At 35.2% G+C, this 18,547-nt stretch overlaps 1 protein-coding gene across 4 annotated transcripts; it reads right to left on the minus strand.

Annotated features, from left to right (window-relative positions):
* Positions 1–5,749: 5,749 nt before the first annotated feature.
* On the minus strand, positions 5,750–17,086 carry LOC115217954 (coenzyme Q-binding protein COQ10 homolog B, mitochondrial). 4 transcript variants are annotated; one of them, XM_029787682.2, is made up of 7 exons: positions 16,639–17,027; positions 11,070–11,303; positions 10,607–10,749; positions 10,067–10,153; positions 8,394–8,586; positions 7,158–7,259; positions 5,750–6,886 (listed from the first exon to the last, which is right to left on the minus strand). In XM_029787682.2, exons 3-7 carry the CDS (start codon positions 10,693–10,695, stop codon positions 6,722–6,724), a joined length of 636 nt encoding a protein of 211 aa, XP_029643542.1. In that variant the 5' UTR covers positions 10,696–10,749; positions 11,070–11,303; positions 16,639–17,027; the 3' UTR covers positions 5,750–6,721. The 4 variants fall into 4 exon arrangements, with proteins under 4 accessions (XP_029643542.1, XP_029643535.1, XP_036359216.1 ...); XM_029787675.2 differs by lacking the exon at positions 11,070–11,303 and having other exon boundaries at positions 16,639–16,953; XM_036503323.1 differs by lacking the exons at positions 11,070–11,303; positions 16,639–17,027 and adding an exon at positions 15,653–15,848.
* Positions 17,087–18,547: the final 1,461 nt, after the last annotated feature.

Consider the following 18,547-nt stretch of genomic DNA (forward strand, 5'->3'; position numbering starts at 1 on the left):
CTAAATCTGATAGACTCTAAATGAATGACTCTCTTGGGGCGTGCCACCATCTATTATTAATGATGGTGCCACATAGTACCCTTTGTACTAACACCTTAATCCGGGTATGGAAGGCTTCACAAGTCAAAATAGACTTGTTCATCTTCCAGTACCCGGGTCCCTCTCTATGACATTTATCTATATGTACCTCGCATGTCACAAATTTGTGATCCGTGTAAGGTACAATATTGTCCAGTGTCCGACGACACTGGACAGATGGTCCTGTTAAGTTGCTTGGCGTTTGGTTTGGTTCAGACTCCAAGACAGAGAAGAATTGGAGCAACGTATTGGACAAGGTGGAGGCCATAGTACGGAAGTGGTCCAGGTTTCTGTCCTTGAAGGGTAGAGCAGAAGTAGTGCAGGTATTTATAGCATCTGTAATCACCTATTGCCTCTCTGTTGTGCCTTGCCCCAATTCTTGGCTAATCAAGCTGGAACGACTCATATTCCGTTTTTAGTGGAGAGGGGGAAAACCACTTGTGAAGCACTCCGTGTGCTGCCAGGAACCGCTAAAGGGTGGTCTGGGGATGCCCTGGCTAATGATGCACAGACATGCATTGAGGCTGAGTGCCACCTGGAGGGTGATAAGGTGTGGAGTCCGTTGGTGGAGGAGTTTTTGCCAGACCGGCCTCGCTGGAAAGATTTAAACCCTGTCTCATTAAAAGACGTAATCTGACTGTACAGCAGGAGTGTCGTCAAGCACTCTGGCTAATCCACAAGACGGGCAAAGCTGGCTGCGGGAATACCACCTCGATATTCTATAGAGGGCTTGTAGAGGGAAAAAACAATGACGTCCTAGGAAGGGTTCGATGAGAACCAGCTTACCAACCTGTTCCAAAAATCCTTCAAGCTGGGGTACTTGGATAATTTCCAAAAATCCCTGGCTTGGCAGTGTTACAGGAATGCTTTACCTGTTCGCAATAAGTTATCTAGGCATGGTATGGCAGTGCCACCAACATGTCCAAGATGCAGGCAGGACAGTGAAACTGTGCAGCACACTTTTGTTCATTGTCTGCAGCTTTCCAGCTTGATAATTTATGTTGAACACGTGTTGTTGCATCTAGGACGAGTACAGCTATCAGCTGGATCTATAATATAGATGATACCACCAACTGGACTCTCGAAGGAAGGTGAGGCTTGTTTTCTCTGTACAGTAGCAGTGTTGAAAGAGTGTATATGGAGAACAAGAATGGAAGGTTTTGTGACAGGGTCCTATATATCCGTCCCCGGTTTGCTGGTTTACTTCAGATACCATCTGAAGAACAAGATAGAGATGGAAAAGAGGACCCTGTCAGTTAGAGTATATGAACAAAGATGGAAGGAAGTGTTGAAAAAGGTGGGTGCAAGTTACCCAAATTAAACAAGGAAATGAAAAGTGATCTGCTGGGCCTTACAGGCTGTTGGATCAAGAAATCAATTTTCTTGTGTTTGTAAAAGAAAAAAAACAGTTTCGGTTTTAAGTTATCGTTTATTTTTAATTATTTTAATTGAATATATTCATTAATTGAAATTGTATATAAAAAACACGATCTCATTCATTTTTTGTAATTGTTTGTCCTATGCTGTCCCCATCTCTATGTGTTGATCCGTAGTGATCATAATAAAGATTTTAGCTAGCAAGCCACGCAGTTAGTTACTTTGGTGTTGAATCATTTGATTCCCTGTTGTAATTTACTGTTAGTCGCTTCGTGTAAGTCGCTTGTTGTTTAATTGTTGAATTATTGAATTGTTGAATTATTTTTAGTTACCTGTTATTTTTTGTTGTTTTCTTCCCCATTTATAGGTGAAGTTGTTGCTAACAAAGTTATGGAGAGTTGACCAGTTACAGCAGGCAGTTATGCTGCAGTAAATGGGAAAAGTCTGACTATGGATATTTTACAAGAAAGAGAGATACAACAGGATGAGACGAATTTAAGGAAATTCAACAAACTGATAGTGAAGGAAGGAGCCAGCCCGAGGCTGACCCCAACCAAGGGAATAATTGAGAATACAGAGAAAAGGACAGTAATCTATAGAACGCTGTCTATAGCTACCAAAAGGGCTGAAATAGCAATAGCGGAGGCAGTGGAGGATTGTTTAAAAGAAATTAAAAGCCTCACAATGTTTTATACTAGAGGCAAGAAATATGGCACAGTGGAGGTTTGCTTCACGAACAAACAAGAAGCAATAAAGCACTCCACTGTGCCGTTGAGGTCATCTGAGTGGGTACTACTGCCAACCTACTGTGGCAAGCATGTGGCCAGAGTTAGGATTGGCAGAGTGCACCTGGAGATTGAAGAGGCGTGGCTGGTGGCAGCCATACTCTACAACACAGAAAAGGAGACAAAAATTCTCAAAATAACAAGAACAACAGAGGTAAACTGATGGGGATATGGCCTTGAGGTGACGGTCCAAATCAGTTTACCAGACCTTCACAAAATTGCAGAGGAAGTAGTGTTACCAGACAAGATGAAGCTAAGAGCGATAGTGGAGGGAAGACCTCCCATATGCTTTCAGTGTGGAGTACAGGGACACATGAAAGCTAAGTGTCCCCAGAAACAAGAAGAGGAGAGACAGGAAAGGATGAAGGATGTGAGAGAAAGGAAGAATATATTATATATATATATATATATATGTATATATATATATATATATATATATATATATATATATATATATATATATATATATATATATATACACACACACACACACACAATATACTTGGAAATTGATGCGTGGTGTTCGTTCATATAATATATAAATATATGCATATATACATATATATATGTACACACAGGCCTGTCTTGTTTCTCTGTTTGTTTCTTTCGTCGTTCGAAAAAGTTTGTTTTCTATGTTTTTATTTTTTATGTTCTCATTTCGTCTACGTTTTTTTATGTCCTGTACCTATATATGCATGTATATATACATATATATGTAGGTATGTACAAATATGTCTATATGCATATATTTATACATTATATATATTATATATATATACATATATATATATAAGTTTAACAATTAAGGATAATCTCTTAATAAGGGATCTTAACAAGAAATTATCGGGTAGCTAGCGTGAAAACCTCATAAAAGAAAAGAATCCGAAAATAATTTTTTTCTTTTGAACAAATTAATTATATCTATATTGTATAGAGGGCATTATTACACATAAATGCCTCACACTAGGAGGGACAAAGTCATTACTACCAAAAATTATACTAATCATACCCAAATGCAGTTTTTCAAAGCAAGACATTTAAAAATGAATTATGTTCTGTATCACCGTGATTTCACATACAACTTGCGTCTAATGATCGTCAGCAGAACTGATTCTGAATACATCATAAATAAACTACCAACCTTACGTAGCGGAGACGAACAGACAACTGCTCACTCCGGCCAAGCACATGGAATGTTTATAAATCATATATCCGGTAAATGGCGGGCTTTTTACGAACTGCATGTCGGGTAATGAAAAGTATTTCGGAATAAGTTTAACAATTAAGGATAATCTCTTAATAAGGGATCTTAACAAGAAATTATCGGGTAGCTAGCGTGAAAACCTCATAAAAGAAAAGAATCCGAAAATAATTTTTTTCTTTTGAACAAATTAATTATATCTATATTGTATAGAGGGCATTATTACACATAAATGCCTCACACTAGGAGGGACAAAGTCATTACTACAAAAATTATACTAATCATACCCAAATGCAGTTTTTCAAAGCAAGACATTTAAAAATGAATTATGTTCTGTATCACCGTGATTTCACATACAACTTGCGTCTAATGATCGTCAGCAGAACTGATTCTGAATACATCATAAATAAACTACCAACCTTACGTAGCTTGGGTATGATTAGTATAATTTTTGGTAGTAATGACTTTGTCCCTCCTAGTGTGAGGCATTTATGTGTAATAATGCCCTCTATACAATATAAACATATATATATATATATATATATATATACTCTTAACTCTTTTACTTGTTTCAGTCATTTGACTGCAGCCATGCTGGAGCACCACCTTTAGTCGAGCAAATCGACCCCAGGACTTATTCTTTGTAAGCCTAGTACTTATTCTATCAGTCTCTTTTGCCGAACTGCTAAGTTACGGGGATGTAAACACACCACCATCAGTTGTCAAGCGATGTTGGGGGGGACAAACACATACACGCACACACATATATATATCTATATATATATATATATATATATAAACATACATACATATATACAACAGGCTTCTTTCAGTTTCCGTCTACCAAATCCACTCACAAGGCTTTGCTCGGCCTGAGGCTATAGGAGAAGAAACTTGCCCAAGGTGCCATGCAGTGGGAATGAACCTGGAACCGTGTATGGTGTGTCTGTATTATGATAATGATCATTCCTTCCTGGAGGTGAGGGCTTCCATCGTCTACAGAACCTAAGAGCAATATTGTAGAGAGCCCGCAGCTGTGTGGTTCAGAAGTTTGCTTCCCAAACACATGGTTCCATGTTCAGTCCCACTGTGTGGTACCTTAGGCAAGTGTCTTCTACTGTGAGTAGATTTGGTAGATGGAAGCTAAAAGCAGCCCATTGGATATATGTATATATATACATATATATATATGTGTGTGCGTGTGTCTGTGAGTATAAGTACACTTGTGTCTCCTTGTCTTGGCACAGTGTGGTAGTTGTAAATGAATGTCACTGTCATGCAAGCAGTGTTGTTCATTCTAATATTCTGCAAAAACATGTCTGACTACGAGGAAATATTTACCTTGCTTGGAAACAGGTATGGACTGGCAACAGGACAAGCATCTGGCCATAGAAAATCTGCCTCAATAAACTCCATTCAACCCATACAAGCATAGAAAAATAAACTTTAAAACAATGATAATGATATTTATAAATATGTGTATACATGTATGGATTTGGATGTTGTGCAGTGCACTGATATATGTGTGTAAGTGCATGCATATGCAACATTACTCATACATTATATACACACATGATATATGATAGCAGTTAATCTGTCTGACTTGAGTTGAGTCCAGTGATGGAAATGGGTTTTAAGAGCTGGGGATAGGTTAAGGTCTGTTAGGGTGAGGTTGGTAAGGTGGAAGAACGGGTACTGTAAACTGAATGGGTACCATCACCTCCAGCTGAAAAGTACAGAACATTGTCCTCCTACATACACTTATTGCCATCACTGAGTTTCACCAACTTACAAATGAAAATAAAAACAATAGCTTTCAAAATCTCTAAATGTCACTTGAAGACATGATTATGAAGAAACCTTACCCATACATGGGCACAGACGTGGCTGTGTGGGAAGAAGCTTGTTTCCCAACCACATAGTTCTGGGTTCAATTTCACTGCATGGCACCTTGGGCAAATGTTTTCTACTATATCCTCAGGCTGACCAAAATCCTGTGAGTGGATTTCGTAGACAGAAACTGAAAGAAGCCTGTCATATATAAATATATCTATGTTTGTGTGCCTTTGTGTCTGTCCCCAACCACCACCTGACAACTGGTGATGTTGTGTTTACACCAATAGAATAAGTACCAGGCTTAATAAAAAGTGCTGGAGTCGATTCATTTGACTAAAAAATTCTTGAAGGTGGTGCTCAAGCATGGCCACAGTCTAACAAACAAAACCGGTAAAAAATACATAGAAAGAATGAAGAAATAACAACCATTTCAGCTGAAATACATAGATAATAGAATCAAACAAACACAAAGTTATTTACAACTCAAATCTTCAACTTTATCACCTTAGTAATAATTCCTTACATATCTTCCTTAGTGTAAAAAAAAATAAAACCAAAAGTCAAAAATCCTTCTTACAACCAAAGACTACTACTATTTACCTTTTTTACCATTCACTAGATTTTACAATGCCACCGGGGTCATTTTAAGAATTTTATACGAGAAATTTTATTGTATTCATTTCATCTGTAAAAGTTTTCTACAGAATGTTTTATACTTTTCTGCACATCGATATATTCCAATATGCAGAATCTATTAATTCCTGCCAAGTTGTTATTTAGAATTACACGGTAATCCCGACTGAATGTATAGAGAAGCAGGCTTTAAACCTTTAGCATTCACATTATTCGGTCAAAAGTAATGCTTATTAATTCATATTATTTTTAATTATTTACGAATTATTTTGTAGCTCTGAGATTTTGATGAGGTAGCTGGTAATTTTTTAAATGATATTGTAGGGTTAGTGTGAGAGGCCATATCTGGACAGTTCAAACATAAAACAGGTAGAGTATTTTGGCCAGATATGACTGGTTTAAAATGCTAAAGGATTAAATATTACACTTGCTTGAGAATCAGGAATGAAAAACTCCAAGCAATAACTCACATATACTTGGCTTTGAATAAATGTTATCCTATGGTGCCTAACAGTATTGTGTACTTTCTTTTACACAAAAATGAATTTCACATTTAGTGTGTGTGAGAGAGAGAGAGAAATGCAATTTACTAATCTCAAGATATTGCATGAATATGAAAAGCTCTCCTAAAAACTGTTTCAACATAATTTCCAATATACTAAACTTGTTTTTAGATTAATTCTATAAATATACTAAAAGCCTTATTAGCAGTGCAGCAGAAAGAAGTTTTTTTGAATACATTTTCATATTTTGGTGATAATAGAATAAATATTTAATATATTAACTCATTCATCATAGAAAACCATTTGTGTCAAGATACATATTTGATTATTTTAGGGTTTTGACTTTTGATACATTCTGGTCCATAGATACTTTTTGTTCTTTTAAGAAAAGATTTCACCATTTGCTTGACCACTTCATCAAAAAACAATGTTGACAGTTGAGAGTGTAATGCTGATCGGAATTCAAAAGCCACCTACAGAAAGCAGAAAGAAATTAACATAGAAGTTAGCTTCATTTAAAAATTGAAAAAAATATTTGGAACAAATTTAAATTGCTAATTAGATACTATTTTAAATCTGTATATGTATAAGGATCAGTATGAAAAGTATACTAATATGAAAAGAAGCTGATAAAAATATTGAAGAGTAATGCTAGTTATTACAAAATTAAAGATGTATATTATCTGTGTGACTGAAATTTTACAAAATATGTTCATAAAAGCATAAATCTGTTTGAATACTAACTGCAAAGTCAAGTACACAAGTGTTTTCATTATTTGGTAAACCGGGCCTAAATCGCCATGTTGTTTCCAATAAATTAAATAGCTTGCCGTTTGTGCATTCAGACTGAAATAATAAATGTGAAATTTATTCATTCTTGCAAATTGAAGCATTTTATTAAAGATATAAAACTGTATATTTATAATAAAATAATAATGAAATTATTGTATACAGTGCTCAGGTGCACCACAACTTGTCAGAAAGTGCATATAAAGTACATGCAGTAATGTAGAAATGTCTGGAAAGCGAACAATGTATGAGTCAGATACATGCTTGTGTGTGTATGGAGGGGAGAAAATTATCTTAAATTGAACTTAAGCTCTAATTTAGTTTAGAGGTACAGTAAATATTACAGATTAAAAATTAAATAATCATAGATGGAGTTTAAAAATATCAACAGAAAGCATATCAACAGTAAGCATATCTAATCTTTTGACTTCAAGAAGATATTTGATAGAAGCAGACATGCCAAAGTAAGGGAGATAATTAAGAAGTTAGATTTAAATAATTGGTTCATTAGAATTGTTGAATCAGGAATAGTAACACAATCAGATATTTAAATTTTGGATGGTTGTTTTCAAAGTCCTAATCTTAGTAATTGACTTTCTACTTACGTTTTTAAAGAGTTAACACTTGAATTAAGGATTATATCAAGAACTGTCCCAATCTTAGTAATTGACTTTCTACTTAGGTTTTTAAAGAGCTAACACTTGAATTAAGGATTATATCAAGAACTCAATATACACAGTCAAGGAATTTCAGAAGCTTAAAATTCACAATGGTTATGTTATAAGCTTTTATGTCATATTTGAATGAGTTCTACAGCAAATATGATTTTGCAAAAATATTTCCATTTTCTCTGTATTTTGTGCTTTCATATCTTAAACTAATTTCAATTGGTTTTGCATTCTCACTCTGAGAATGGAGAAAGCGAATTAGATGAGGTTTTGAGAATATATCACAAAGGTAGAAGTATATCAAAGCAAATGAAATTTAGAGAAAAAGTAGAAGGTACACATCTCTTTAAGTATAAAATATGTAAACCCATTTTCAGGTGAGAAAATTATTAATGAGTTTTAAATTTTTATTGAAATTTTAATTTAAGTAAATACATTTTATAAAATGTGAAAAACCTTTTAATAAGCAAAACTATTTTCTGTAAAACAAATATAACATTAAAATTATTGAATATAAACATACCTTCACTAAATGTGGCTTAGCTAAAGTCACTACAGATGTGTACTGCTCTATAAGTGGAGGAAAACCAATCTGTAATTTTGCTTTAAAGTGGTTTGGCAGCCTATGAAATATAACAGCCTTTGTACACCAAGGAACAAACTCAGGATACCTTTCGACATCTGCTACAACTGTGTATATTTGTTCCATTGAATAGCTGTAAAAGAAACCAAGAAGCTATGACTTTCTGCATCAGTTTTCCTGTTGGGCAGCAGAAGTATTGAAATGTTACACTAAATGCTTTATAGTATTTAGTTCTGATCTTCTGCATTCTGAGTCTAATAACTATCAGGGTTAACTTTGCCTTTCATTCTTTGGGGTTTGACAAGGTGAGTTCCAATGTGCCAATGTTAAAAATCAATATAAATAATACTAATACTATTCTAGTAATTATTCTATTGGCCTATTACTGCTGAAAGAAGTAAAGCAATAGAGCTAGCTGAGTTACTGGAAGGACGCTATGAATGCAATTTCAAAAATATATTTTTTTAGATTCCATACTAAATCTGTTGCTTACAGCATTCCTGTACATGGAATGCATAACTCTCACAGTCCATTTACTTCATTTACACCTAGTTTCCCTATCATCCAACATATTACAAAGTAAGAGGCTATCAAAAGCTATCTTAGAGGGACAAATGCAGTGTTAAGCTGTTGTTCCAACCCTTAGAGAAAAACACAAACAATATCTTATCCACATTAATCCTATCCCAAACTAATTTTACTAAAATCTTCTCACAACTTCAATTTTCTGCTTTCAAAAATGCACCTCAGCAATGTCTCTCCTTTGTCCTTGTAGCCATTGATGATACAGCTATGCCAGTCTTTAGGGGATAGAACATTCCTGTACTACTTGATTTAACTAAATAACTAACTAGCCTTAAGCCTTCAGCATCTCAGCAACTATTCTTGTTGGAGTTGTTGCTACACTGCCTTCATTTCTTTAATCACTTTATTAACCCCAAAATGACAGTTTCACTGGTAGGGAATGGAAACTATAACTTCTACTCAGAATCTTAAATATCTATAAGGCTTTTATCTATGATAGAAGTAACCTTTTCTTTCAGATGAACTAAATTTTACCTTTCAAAGAAGATAAAATTTATTTCATCTTTTCATAGCATTTTAAATAATGAACTACAGGAGATGAAATCTGAAGGTAAATGTTAATTCTATCATAAGAAACAATGATTTTATTAGTTACAAGAAAAGAATTTGTTAGAACATGTACACCTCTGTAGATCTGTATGTGCTAACAGCATTAATTTCAAAATAAGTTGGGTAAACTTTTATCAGTCATTCGTCTACAGTATATGCTCTGAGGATATCAAATGTTTTCATGAAACTGAATTAAAATAACTCTCACAGTCCATTTACTTCATTTACACCTAGTTTCCCTATCATCCAACATATTACAAAGTAAGAGGCTATCAAAAGCTATCTTAGAGGGACAAATGCAGTGTTAAGCTGTTGTTCCAACACTTAGAGAAAAACACAAACAATATCTTATCCACATTAATCCTATCCCAAACTAATTTTATGCTTTCCATCTCATTTGTGATATTCACATCAAAATTGTAAAAATTATCCAACAAAAAATTTCCTAGATTCTAATTTAAAATAAACATATTACTTGCCCAAGAAGTCTTCGTTCAGAATATTCCTTTCGCCTATTGTTGAAATTTGGCAATGTAAACAGTTCTCTTTTTTCTTGTCTCCATGGCCTAAGTTTAAATAAAATCTTGAAACATTATAAATTACATTATGTCTTTATACTGAAACTGAGAAGTAGAAACAAACATAAAACAAATGATTAGATTATATCTGTTGTAATTGGTAAATTCTATGTAGTATTGTCTGGGATGTTTAATAGCTAAAGAGGAAATAGCTGATGATATTTGACTGACAATTACAAGAGAGACTATAGACTATTTAGAAAACATGCTGAATTTTAGAAAAGCTTAGAAAATGAATGGAGATTGACACCTCAATAATGTTATTCAAATTATGAGTGGTTGCTGTTGAAATATATTCTTAAGACATGAAATGCAAATACTAAAAAAAAAAAAAAACAGTACAAAGTGTTATGTTTCATGTTATTATATTAATTCTTAAATTGGTCTGAGCTCACACTCCAGTTTAGAAGAAAAAAAATGTGTTAATTATACTTCTTTTACCTGTGTAAAATTTGTCCATTGCGAAAAACTTTTAGACAGGATTGTCTCATATATCTAGACAAATGATGTGTCCGGACCATTAACTCCATATTTGTGTCATATTGGTCAATCGCTATCACAGATACTTATATATTATGACATGGCTAAAAAAAAAAACAGAAACAATAGTTAAAAAAATCTTGAAAAACATTACTATTAATATAAGGTCATCCCGTAAATAATGTCTGAAATATCTTATATGTAATTTCTATCAAATTTTACAGTATTTTAAAGTGTCAAATGGTATTGATTGATACTCATATGAATTTGGAAACCTTTAACTTAATATAATTTCTTTTTGCAGAATAATCTGACTGAATTAATTACTAATATTAACCCCTCAAAGATGGACATATCAAAGGAGCATTTAAGGCACATAATGCTTTTATGAGTTTAAAAAGGGAAACAGTGCAGTAGAACCAACCTGAAATATTCATTCTGTTTGTTGGGAAGAGTGCTTGAATGAAAGAAGTTGCAGAAGATGGTTTGAAAAGTTCAAAAATGGTAATAGAAAACCCTGTTGAATTTGATGATGAGCTTCTTTTGTCAGAGTTTGAGAAATATTATGCTGCGTTAGTTGAAGAATTGGAGAGTAAGCTCAGTTCAAGTCATTCAACTGTTCACCACCATCTTCATCAGCTTGGAAAGGTGCCCAAACCTGGAAAATGGATTCCCCATAATTTGACAGTAGCTAACTGAAAATCACTAGTGAACATCTGCTCATCTCTTCACTCTTGTGAACATATCTCACCATTTTTGGACAGATTAGTGACAAGTGGTGAAAAATGGATTTTTTATGAAAATGTTAAGTGGTACAGGTAACAGCTTAGTAGTGGAGAACGAGCTAAACCACAACCCCAAAAGGACCTTCATGCAAAAAAAGTTCTTCTTCCTGTTTGGTGGGATTGTATTGGAGTCACTGCGTTCTTTTTTTAAATTCCTCCTGGTTTGTTACTTATGTAGGCAACTGGAAATAAAATTATTGCTATGTTAAGTGTTTTAAGTGGTTGGAACTTTGAGGAACTCCTACTTTTACTAATGAGAAATTCCCTCTCTCTCTCTGTATGTCACATAAAATGTGTGTTAAGAGTATGATTCAGTTCAGTTATAGAAAAGATTCACAGCAGCTCGACAAAATTGATACATTTCAATTAGATGTACTTTAAACATTACATTTGAAATAGAAGCAGTTTATTTGTTACTATTGACTGTGTTGATATACATTGCAGCTTAATTGATTTCCCATTCCTTAAGCAGTTAAAAAACATCTCTCTTCCTGGACAGGGGTCAGTATATATTTTAACCCTTTAGCATTCATATTACTTTGTCAAATATAATGTTATGTTATTCACATTGTTTTGAATTAATTATGCATTATCTCATAGTTTTGATATTTCACTGATGTAATTGTTTATTTTTAGAATGATATTGTTGGGTAGATGTGAGAGGTCAGATCTGGTTAGCTTAAACATAAAACAGATAGAATATTTAGGAAGGATATCACCTGGATCGACCAGGCTGTCTGGTGCTGAGTCGGCTCCACTGGCCACAGCATTTGCTCCAATCCCCTTGTGCTCTTGCCATTCTCCTCCATGTTGCCCAAACATTTTTCTTAAATCGTCTTCCCACCTGACTGGAGGTCTTCTGAGTGGTCTCTTCCACTCGCATGGGTACCAATCGACAACTGCATGGGTCCACCAATTGTTTGCAAACTTTGCAACATGACATGCCTATCATAGCTGGATATGGCTGGTTTAAATGCTAAAGGGTTACGGTGTATTTTTAATAAGTCGATTTAAATTAGCATTAAATGCTAAAAACATTTGTTGAGAACACAATGCTCCTATTGCTTGAAGTATTGATTATACCTAACATAGCACAGTAAAAATCATAGGACACAAAACATACACACTTTGGAAAGTAGGTCTCTGCTCTAACAACTTGACTAGCTATTGTTCTGAGAAATACTAAATATGATTATGGTGTAGAATTAGCTGTAGAAATATCATAATTTGGGATGGTAGTTCAGTTTAATAGCTAGAAACCTCTATCTGCATCTGAATGTGCTGGCTTGGGTTTTTTATTTTATTTCAGTGGAAAAAAAAGAAGGTATTAACTAACAAACCAGGAATTTTTTAATAAATAACACAGTGGTCTATAATCTATATATGCAAAATCTCCTCTCTTCACAATATCAATGTACAAGTGAAAGGCCTCCAGTTTCAGGTCAATACAATTTGCCACTAGTGTTGTCTGCAGAATAGAAAAGGCCGAAACAACAGATACTGCAAAACATCTCATCCAACATTTTAACAGTTCAGTTTATGCACTGTCTTGGATTGATACATTTTATTGACCCCAAAAGGATGAAAGACAAAGTTGACCTCACCAGGATATGAACCCAAAGCACAGAGAGCCAAAGCAAATATCTTTTCTTCTATTGATACAGGGCCTGAAATTTTAGTGGGGGTGGCTAATCAACTACAACAATCTCAGTGTTCATCTGATACATATCTTATCAACCTGGAAAGGATGAAAGACAAAGATGATCTTGGTAGAATTTGAACTCAGAACATAAAGCTAGCAAAATTCTGCATAGTATTTTGTCCTGATTGCAATTTTGTTTACCTTTAAAAAATATAACTTTTTTTTCCTCTGTTGATTAAACTTTTTTGTTTCTTATATTTAACATCGATGTGGTGTGCAAGAGAGACGACTGCGCTGGTATGGTCATGTGTTGCATATGGATGAGGATAGCTGTATGTAAAAGTGTCACACCCTAGCAGTAGAGGGAACCTGTGGAAGAGGTAAACCCAGGAAGACCTGGGATGAGGTGGTGAAGCATGATCATCGAATGTTGGGCCTCATGGAGTGACTGAGACCTTTGGAGATACGCTATGCTTGAGAAGACCTAGCAAGCCAAGCGAGACTATAACTGTGGCCCATGCTAGTGCAGCATAACTGGCCCATTTAAGAGTACCCTTCAACCATTGGGCAATAAACTGTGTTTGCGAAGACCTGTTGAGTCAAGTGAAGTCATTGTTATAGCTGATGCCAATACAGCCTGACTGGCATGTAAAAAGTACCATTCGAGCGTGGTCGATGCCAGTGCCACCTGACTGTCCTGTGCTGGTGACACATAAAAAACCCCATTCGAGCATGGCAATTGCCAGAGCGGCCTGAGTGTCTCCCGTGCTGGTGGCATGTAAAAAGTACCATTCGAGTGTGGGTCATTGCCAGTGCCTCCTGAGTGGCTCCCATGTCGGTGGCACGTAAAAAGCAGCATTTAAGCATGGTCGATGCCAGTACTGTCTCAGTGGCTCTTGTGCTGGTGGCACGTAAAAAACACCCACTACACTCTTGGAGTGGTTGGTATTAGGAAGGGCATCCAGATCAGATTGGAGCCTGGTACAGCCTTCTGGCTTGCCAGTCCTCAGTCAAACCGTCCAACCCATGCCAGCATGGAAAGCAGATGTTAAATGATGACGATGATGATGAATGTATTTCATTCCACTAAAACATGTAAGGTTTGTTCCAATAAACTAATCTTGTTATAAATATCAATTTAAGTGGTGAAGATTGTATGGGAATGCTGTAAGATAAATGAAGACCTCAGGTTCTAAACCTCAGTTCCATCTTAAGACATGGAGATACTGAGCAATTGCCCAGGGGTCGTATGAGTCTAGGGGTCCAATTATGATCTATGCATGTTGTAGCTTGCTGTCAATAAATATATACTATAGGACCAGTGCACTGATTTCCCTGGGTAATATAAGTATAATGCTGCTAAGACAGTCCTGCTTAACATCATCATCATTGTTTTACATCAGTTTTTCCATGCTGGGTGGACTGCGTGGTTTAACAGGAACTGACCAACTGGAGAGCTGTCCAGGTTCCAATTGTCTGTTTTGGCATGGTTTCTATGGATGGATGTCCTTCCTAATGCCAACCACTTTACAGCACGCTGGGTGCTTTTTACATGCCACCAGCATGGGTATAACTATGTGGCACTGGCACGAGTGCATTTTGTATGGAATCAACATGGGTGCATTTTAAGTGGCACCAGTACCTGCAAGACAAAGATTTTTCAGCTGGGAAAGGGAGTGGGGGCATGGCCATAAAAGACATGCCTGTATGTATGGATGGCTGCGAGTTTACTCAGCTTAAAACTCCATCAAAGCTAATTTTCTCTTCTGGAATTGATAAAATAAGTAACAGTAAAATATTTTGTCAAGGAATTAACGTTCCTAACATTGTTACAAATTGGCCTTCTATTGAATCAAAGAGAACTTTTCATTAGATTTTTTAATAACAAACGAAGTAGAAAGTTTTCTGTTTAAAACACATGATCCGAGTAAATTTAGGGCTTTATTACTAGTGGAATCAGTCTTGTGGTATCATACGACCAATTCACTAACAATCATTTACGTTCTAAGTTCAAATTCAGGCAGGTCAACCTTAGTCTTTCATCCTTATAGGAGTAATAAAATAGTGTGAATATGTGCGTATGCACTATATATATAATCGATTATAACTTCCTCCAAAACCTGTTGCCCTCCGCATATGTTAGAAATCAACATTACTATCATTATTAAACAGGTTTTGGTCGGTTGATTCAGGTTAATTGCGGACGAAAAAAAAAAATCAAGCTTTCATTCTACTGACATTAACTATAGTTAAAAAAAAAGAGATAACGTCTAGAGAGAAATTAACAGGCAAATCCTTAAAACTTGGTAATAAAGGGTTTTACTTTCGAAGACGATATTGTATAGGTATACCGATCCAGCCTTCAGTGGCGTTACAGTGCAAAAATCGGAGATTCGAATGAACAGGATACCTATTTGCTAACTAACTAAATGTTTAATCAAAAGAAATCCTCATTTTTATAAATTTATGTGACTAAGATTGACGCCAATTTTAGCTTATATTGATTATGAAAAGCATAAATTGAGAGAGGAAATAATTTACAAAAACTATTAAAAGCTTGTGTAAACAAAACTACTTAACGTTACGTAATCATACCCAATATATGCCATAAGAATTAAAGTGTTGAAAGTAAACTGTAGCGATATTGGTCGCAAATAGTGATTTCACAAAGATCACAAATGATAGGTTGGTGAAAATGGTTTAATATTATACAGTTTCAAGAACTGTCAACTCAAAAATAACAAGTTTTGAGACAGAGTTGAAACTCAAGAAAAGGAGAAATGACATCTGTTCATGCTGTCACTCCCTGATAGAACAAAATAAGCAAAAATAAATATCGCTTTCTTGGTGCGAAGAATTCTGCATATATCAGTTTATAATATGTTCCGTTATATGAAAGATATACCGTACAAAGGTTATTTTTTTTATCATTGAAATGGTTACCATTGACGATGAAGGAATAATCAACAACGAGGAATTATTGAAGCATTTTTTAGAGAACAAAATAAACCAACTTGTTAAAAAGTACTTTAAATACTTGTTTAGAAAATTTTAATGTAAACTAAACCGACATTTTGTTAAGAATCTTAGAATCAAAATACATATAAAATTTAAATTTAGATTTGTTTTATATGAATTGATTTACTTGTTCTCTCTTCACATATTCTACTTGCATATTATCACAGTAAGCATCTAACCAAAATTATCTAACTTAGGTAGGATATGGAATGTCACACACATCCCACTGTATATCTTTTAAAACTTTATATTTATTCGCCGACATTATATTTATATGCAAAAAGCATTTGAGACGATGAGTCAAAACCAAAATATAATACAAGTATTAGAGTGACATTGAAAGTTCAAAAAGCAGAACGGGATCATGGAATTTCTAATGTAAACATGTGGCATTTGATGGCCTTGATCGATCGATCAGTGACACTTTAAAAGGTGAATGTCAGAAAACCATTGACAATTGAACATACGAGAAGTTACAAGAATGGAAGGAAATTTGTTATAATTAAAACCATTAATGTAAATAGCAGAATATACAATTTCACGCTCACCTTAAAAATGCGCGTACTGATGTCCTCGAAAAGTACTGAAGTGGTTACCGGAGAACTACTTGCTTAGTTACTTCCCTTCGTACGTTTTATCGTGGGAAGTATAAAACAGATAAAAATATAATTCACTTCGCATTCTTTCTGCTTACATTTAAAATCATCACTTGTAATAATAAAAGCAAGTGAGGGAGCGACTAGATAAGCCAAGGGTAACCAGCGGTCCACGGGACTTTCTGAACGACACGCTTTGCCCAATGAAAAATTATTTTTTAGTAGCGCGACCTGCTTCTCAGAAAAGGGTGCCCACGTCTCTACTAGATCGTCTCTCACTCAGTCTGCTTGAAACAGCAACAGAATCTCGATCAAACAACACCCTATGTTTCATAGAAAAGAACATGGTGTGTAAAGTGATCCTGAATTAATTCTCTGTGTACTGGAAAAAAGAGAGGATGGTCACGGCTGGAATGCCTTTGATCATAAGTTTGATTGGCCATGGTTGAAATAAGTTAAACAACAATTACAACCACCACTCATTGGTTTTTAACATAAACAAAGATCCGTTATATAAAACAGTTGTCTGAGAAAACTACGGTAGCTGGCAATTTATGTACACACGCACGCACGCACACGCACGCACACACACACACGCACGCACACACACACACACACACACACACACAACTTCCACTTTTCCATCTTTGCATAGGTCAAAAGGAATTTGTTGAGGCAGATTTTCTAGAGTCGGATGCTCTTTCTGTCGCCAACCAACATCTATTTCTAAGCAAAGTCTATCTTCCCATGGATAGGCATATTTTTTTTTATGGAAGACTGGAAACGAACAACATCGTTTGTATGTTGGTGATGTTCTTTTACAATCATCACATGATGTCAAGCGGACAGTATAAAATCTGCCTCAACAAATTCTGTGACTCATGAAAGCACAGAAAGATAGTGGACGGTATTGTGGTTTAAGCATGCCATATAACACCTCAGGATTTCATGATTTTTTTGAATTTTCAAAACATTTTTTTTGCGAATTTGCATTGTACAAATGGGAATTCACACGACTATGAAATTTTTAAAATCCCAGTCCGAATTTTTGGCTTAAATCCCAGCAATAGACTATTAAATGTGTTTATGGGGAAAATAGATATTTAAAAACACCAATACGTCAGACTGACAAACAAACGAGTAGGGTATGAGGTGGTCGTGGGATGTGCTTAAAATAACAGCTAAATAGCTTTTAAATCACGTATGACTTTTTTTTTGTATAATCGTATTAATTCCCGTATATATATTACAAATTTTTATGTGTATAACACATTAATTAAAATATATTAAAAGAAATTATTTAGTGCACCGTAGATGAGTAAACAAAGAATTGCACAACCCTGAACCAGGACCATCTACGGCAACTCCCACCAAACCAACCAAATTTATTGCCATCAAAGGCTGAGATAATAAACTTCAAAGGAGGTTCAATCTTAAGAGTGTATTCCTGCATGGAGAAGCTGCCTCTACTGACAAACCTGCTGCTGAAGAGCACATGAACAAGATGTTCAAGACCATCGTTGAGAAAGAGGGATATTCACATGAACAAATTTTCAGTATAGATGAGATGAGACTAGCCTTGTTTGGAAACAGATGCCATTGCAGACTTACATTATGAAGGAGGGGCCAGAGCCCCTGGATTTAAGGTGTACAAAGATCGTGTAACAATTACAATGTGTGGAAATGCTGTGGGCTTTACAATAAAGCTAGGGCTTATTTCATAATTCCCAAAACCCAAGGGCCCTCAAAAACAAAAATAAGAACCTGCTGCCAGTGCATTGGATGCACAACCAGAAGGCATGGATAATGAAACCACTGACCTCGGATTGGTTTCACCAGTGCTTCATCCCCAAAGTCAAAG

The sequence above is a fragment of the Octopus sinensis genome, linkage group LG1, assembly GCF_006345805.1.
Source record: "Octopus sinensis linkage group LG1, ASM634580v1, whole genome shotgun sequence".
In the NCBI taxonomy this organism is placed as follows: Eukaryota; Metazoa; Mollusca; class Cephalopoda; order Octopoda; family Octopodidae; genus Octopus; species Octopus sinensis.

Excerpts from the sequence above, each read along its gene's own strand:
- LOC115217954 (XM_029787682.2), bottom strand. The coding sequence starts at position 10,695 with ATGGAGTTAATGGTCCGGACACATCATTTGTCTAGATATATGAGACAA. Across the intron at positions 8,587-10,066 it reads TCTGAACGAAGACTTCTTGG|CTATTCAATGGAACAAATAT; the intron begins GCAAGTAATATG and ends TTTCTTTTACAG. Across the intron at positions 6,887-7,157 it reads CTTGTGTACTTGACTTTGCA|GTGGCTTTTGAATTCCGATC; the intron begins GTTAGTATTCAA and ends TGCTTTCTGTAG.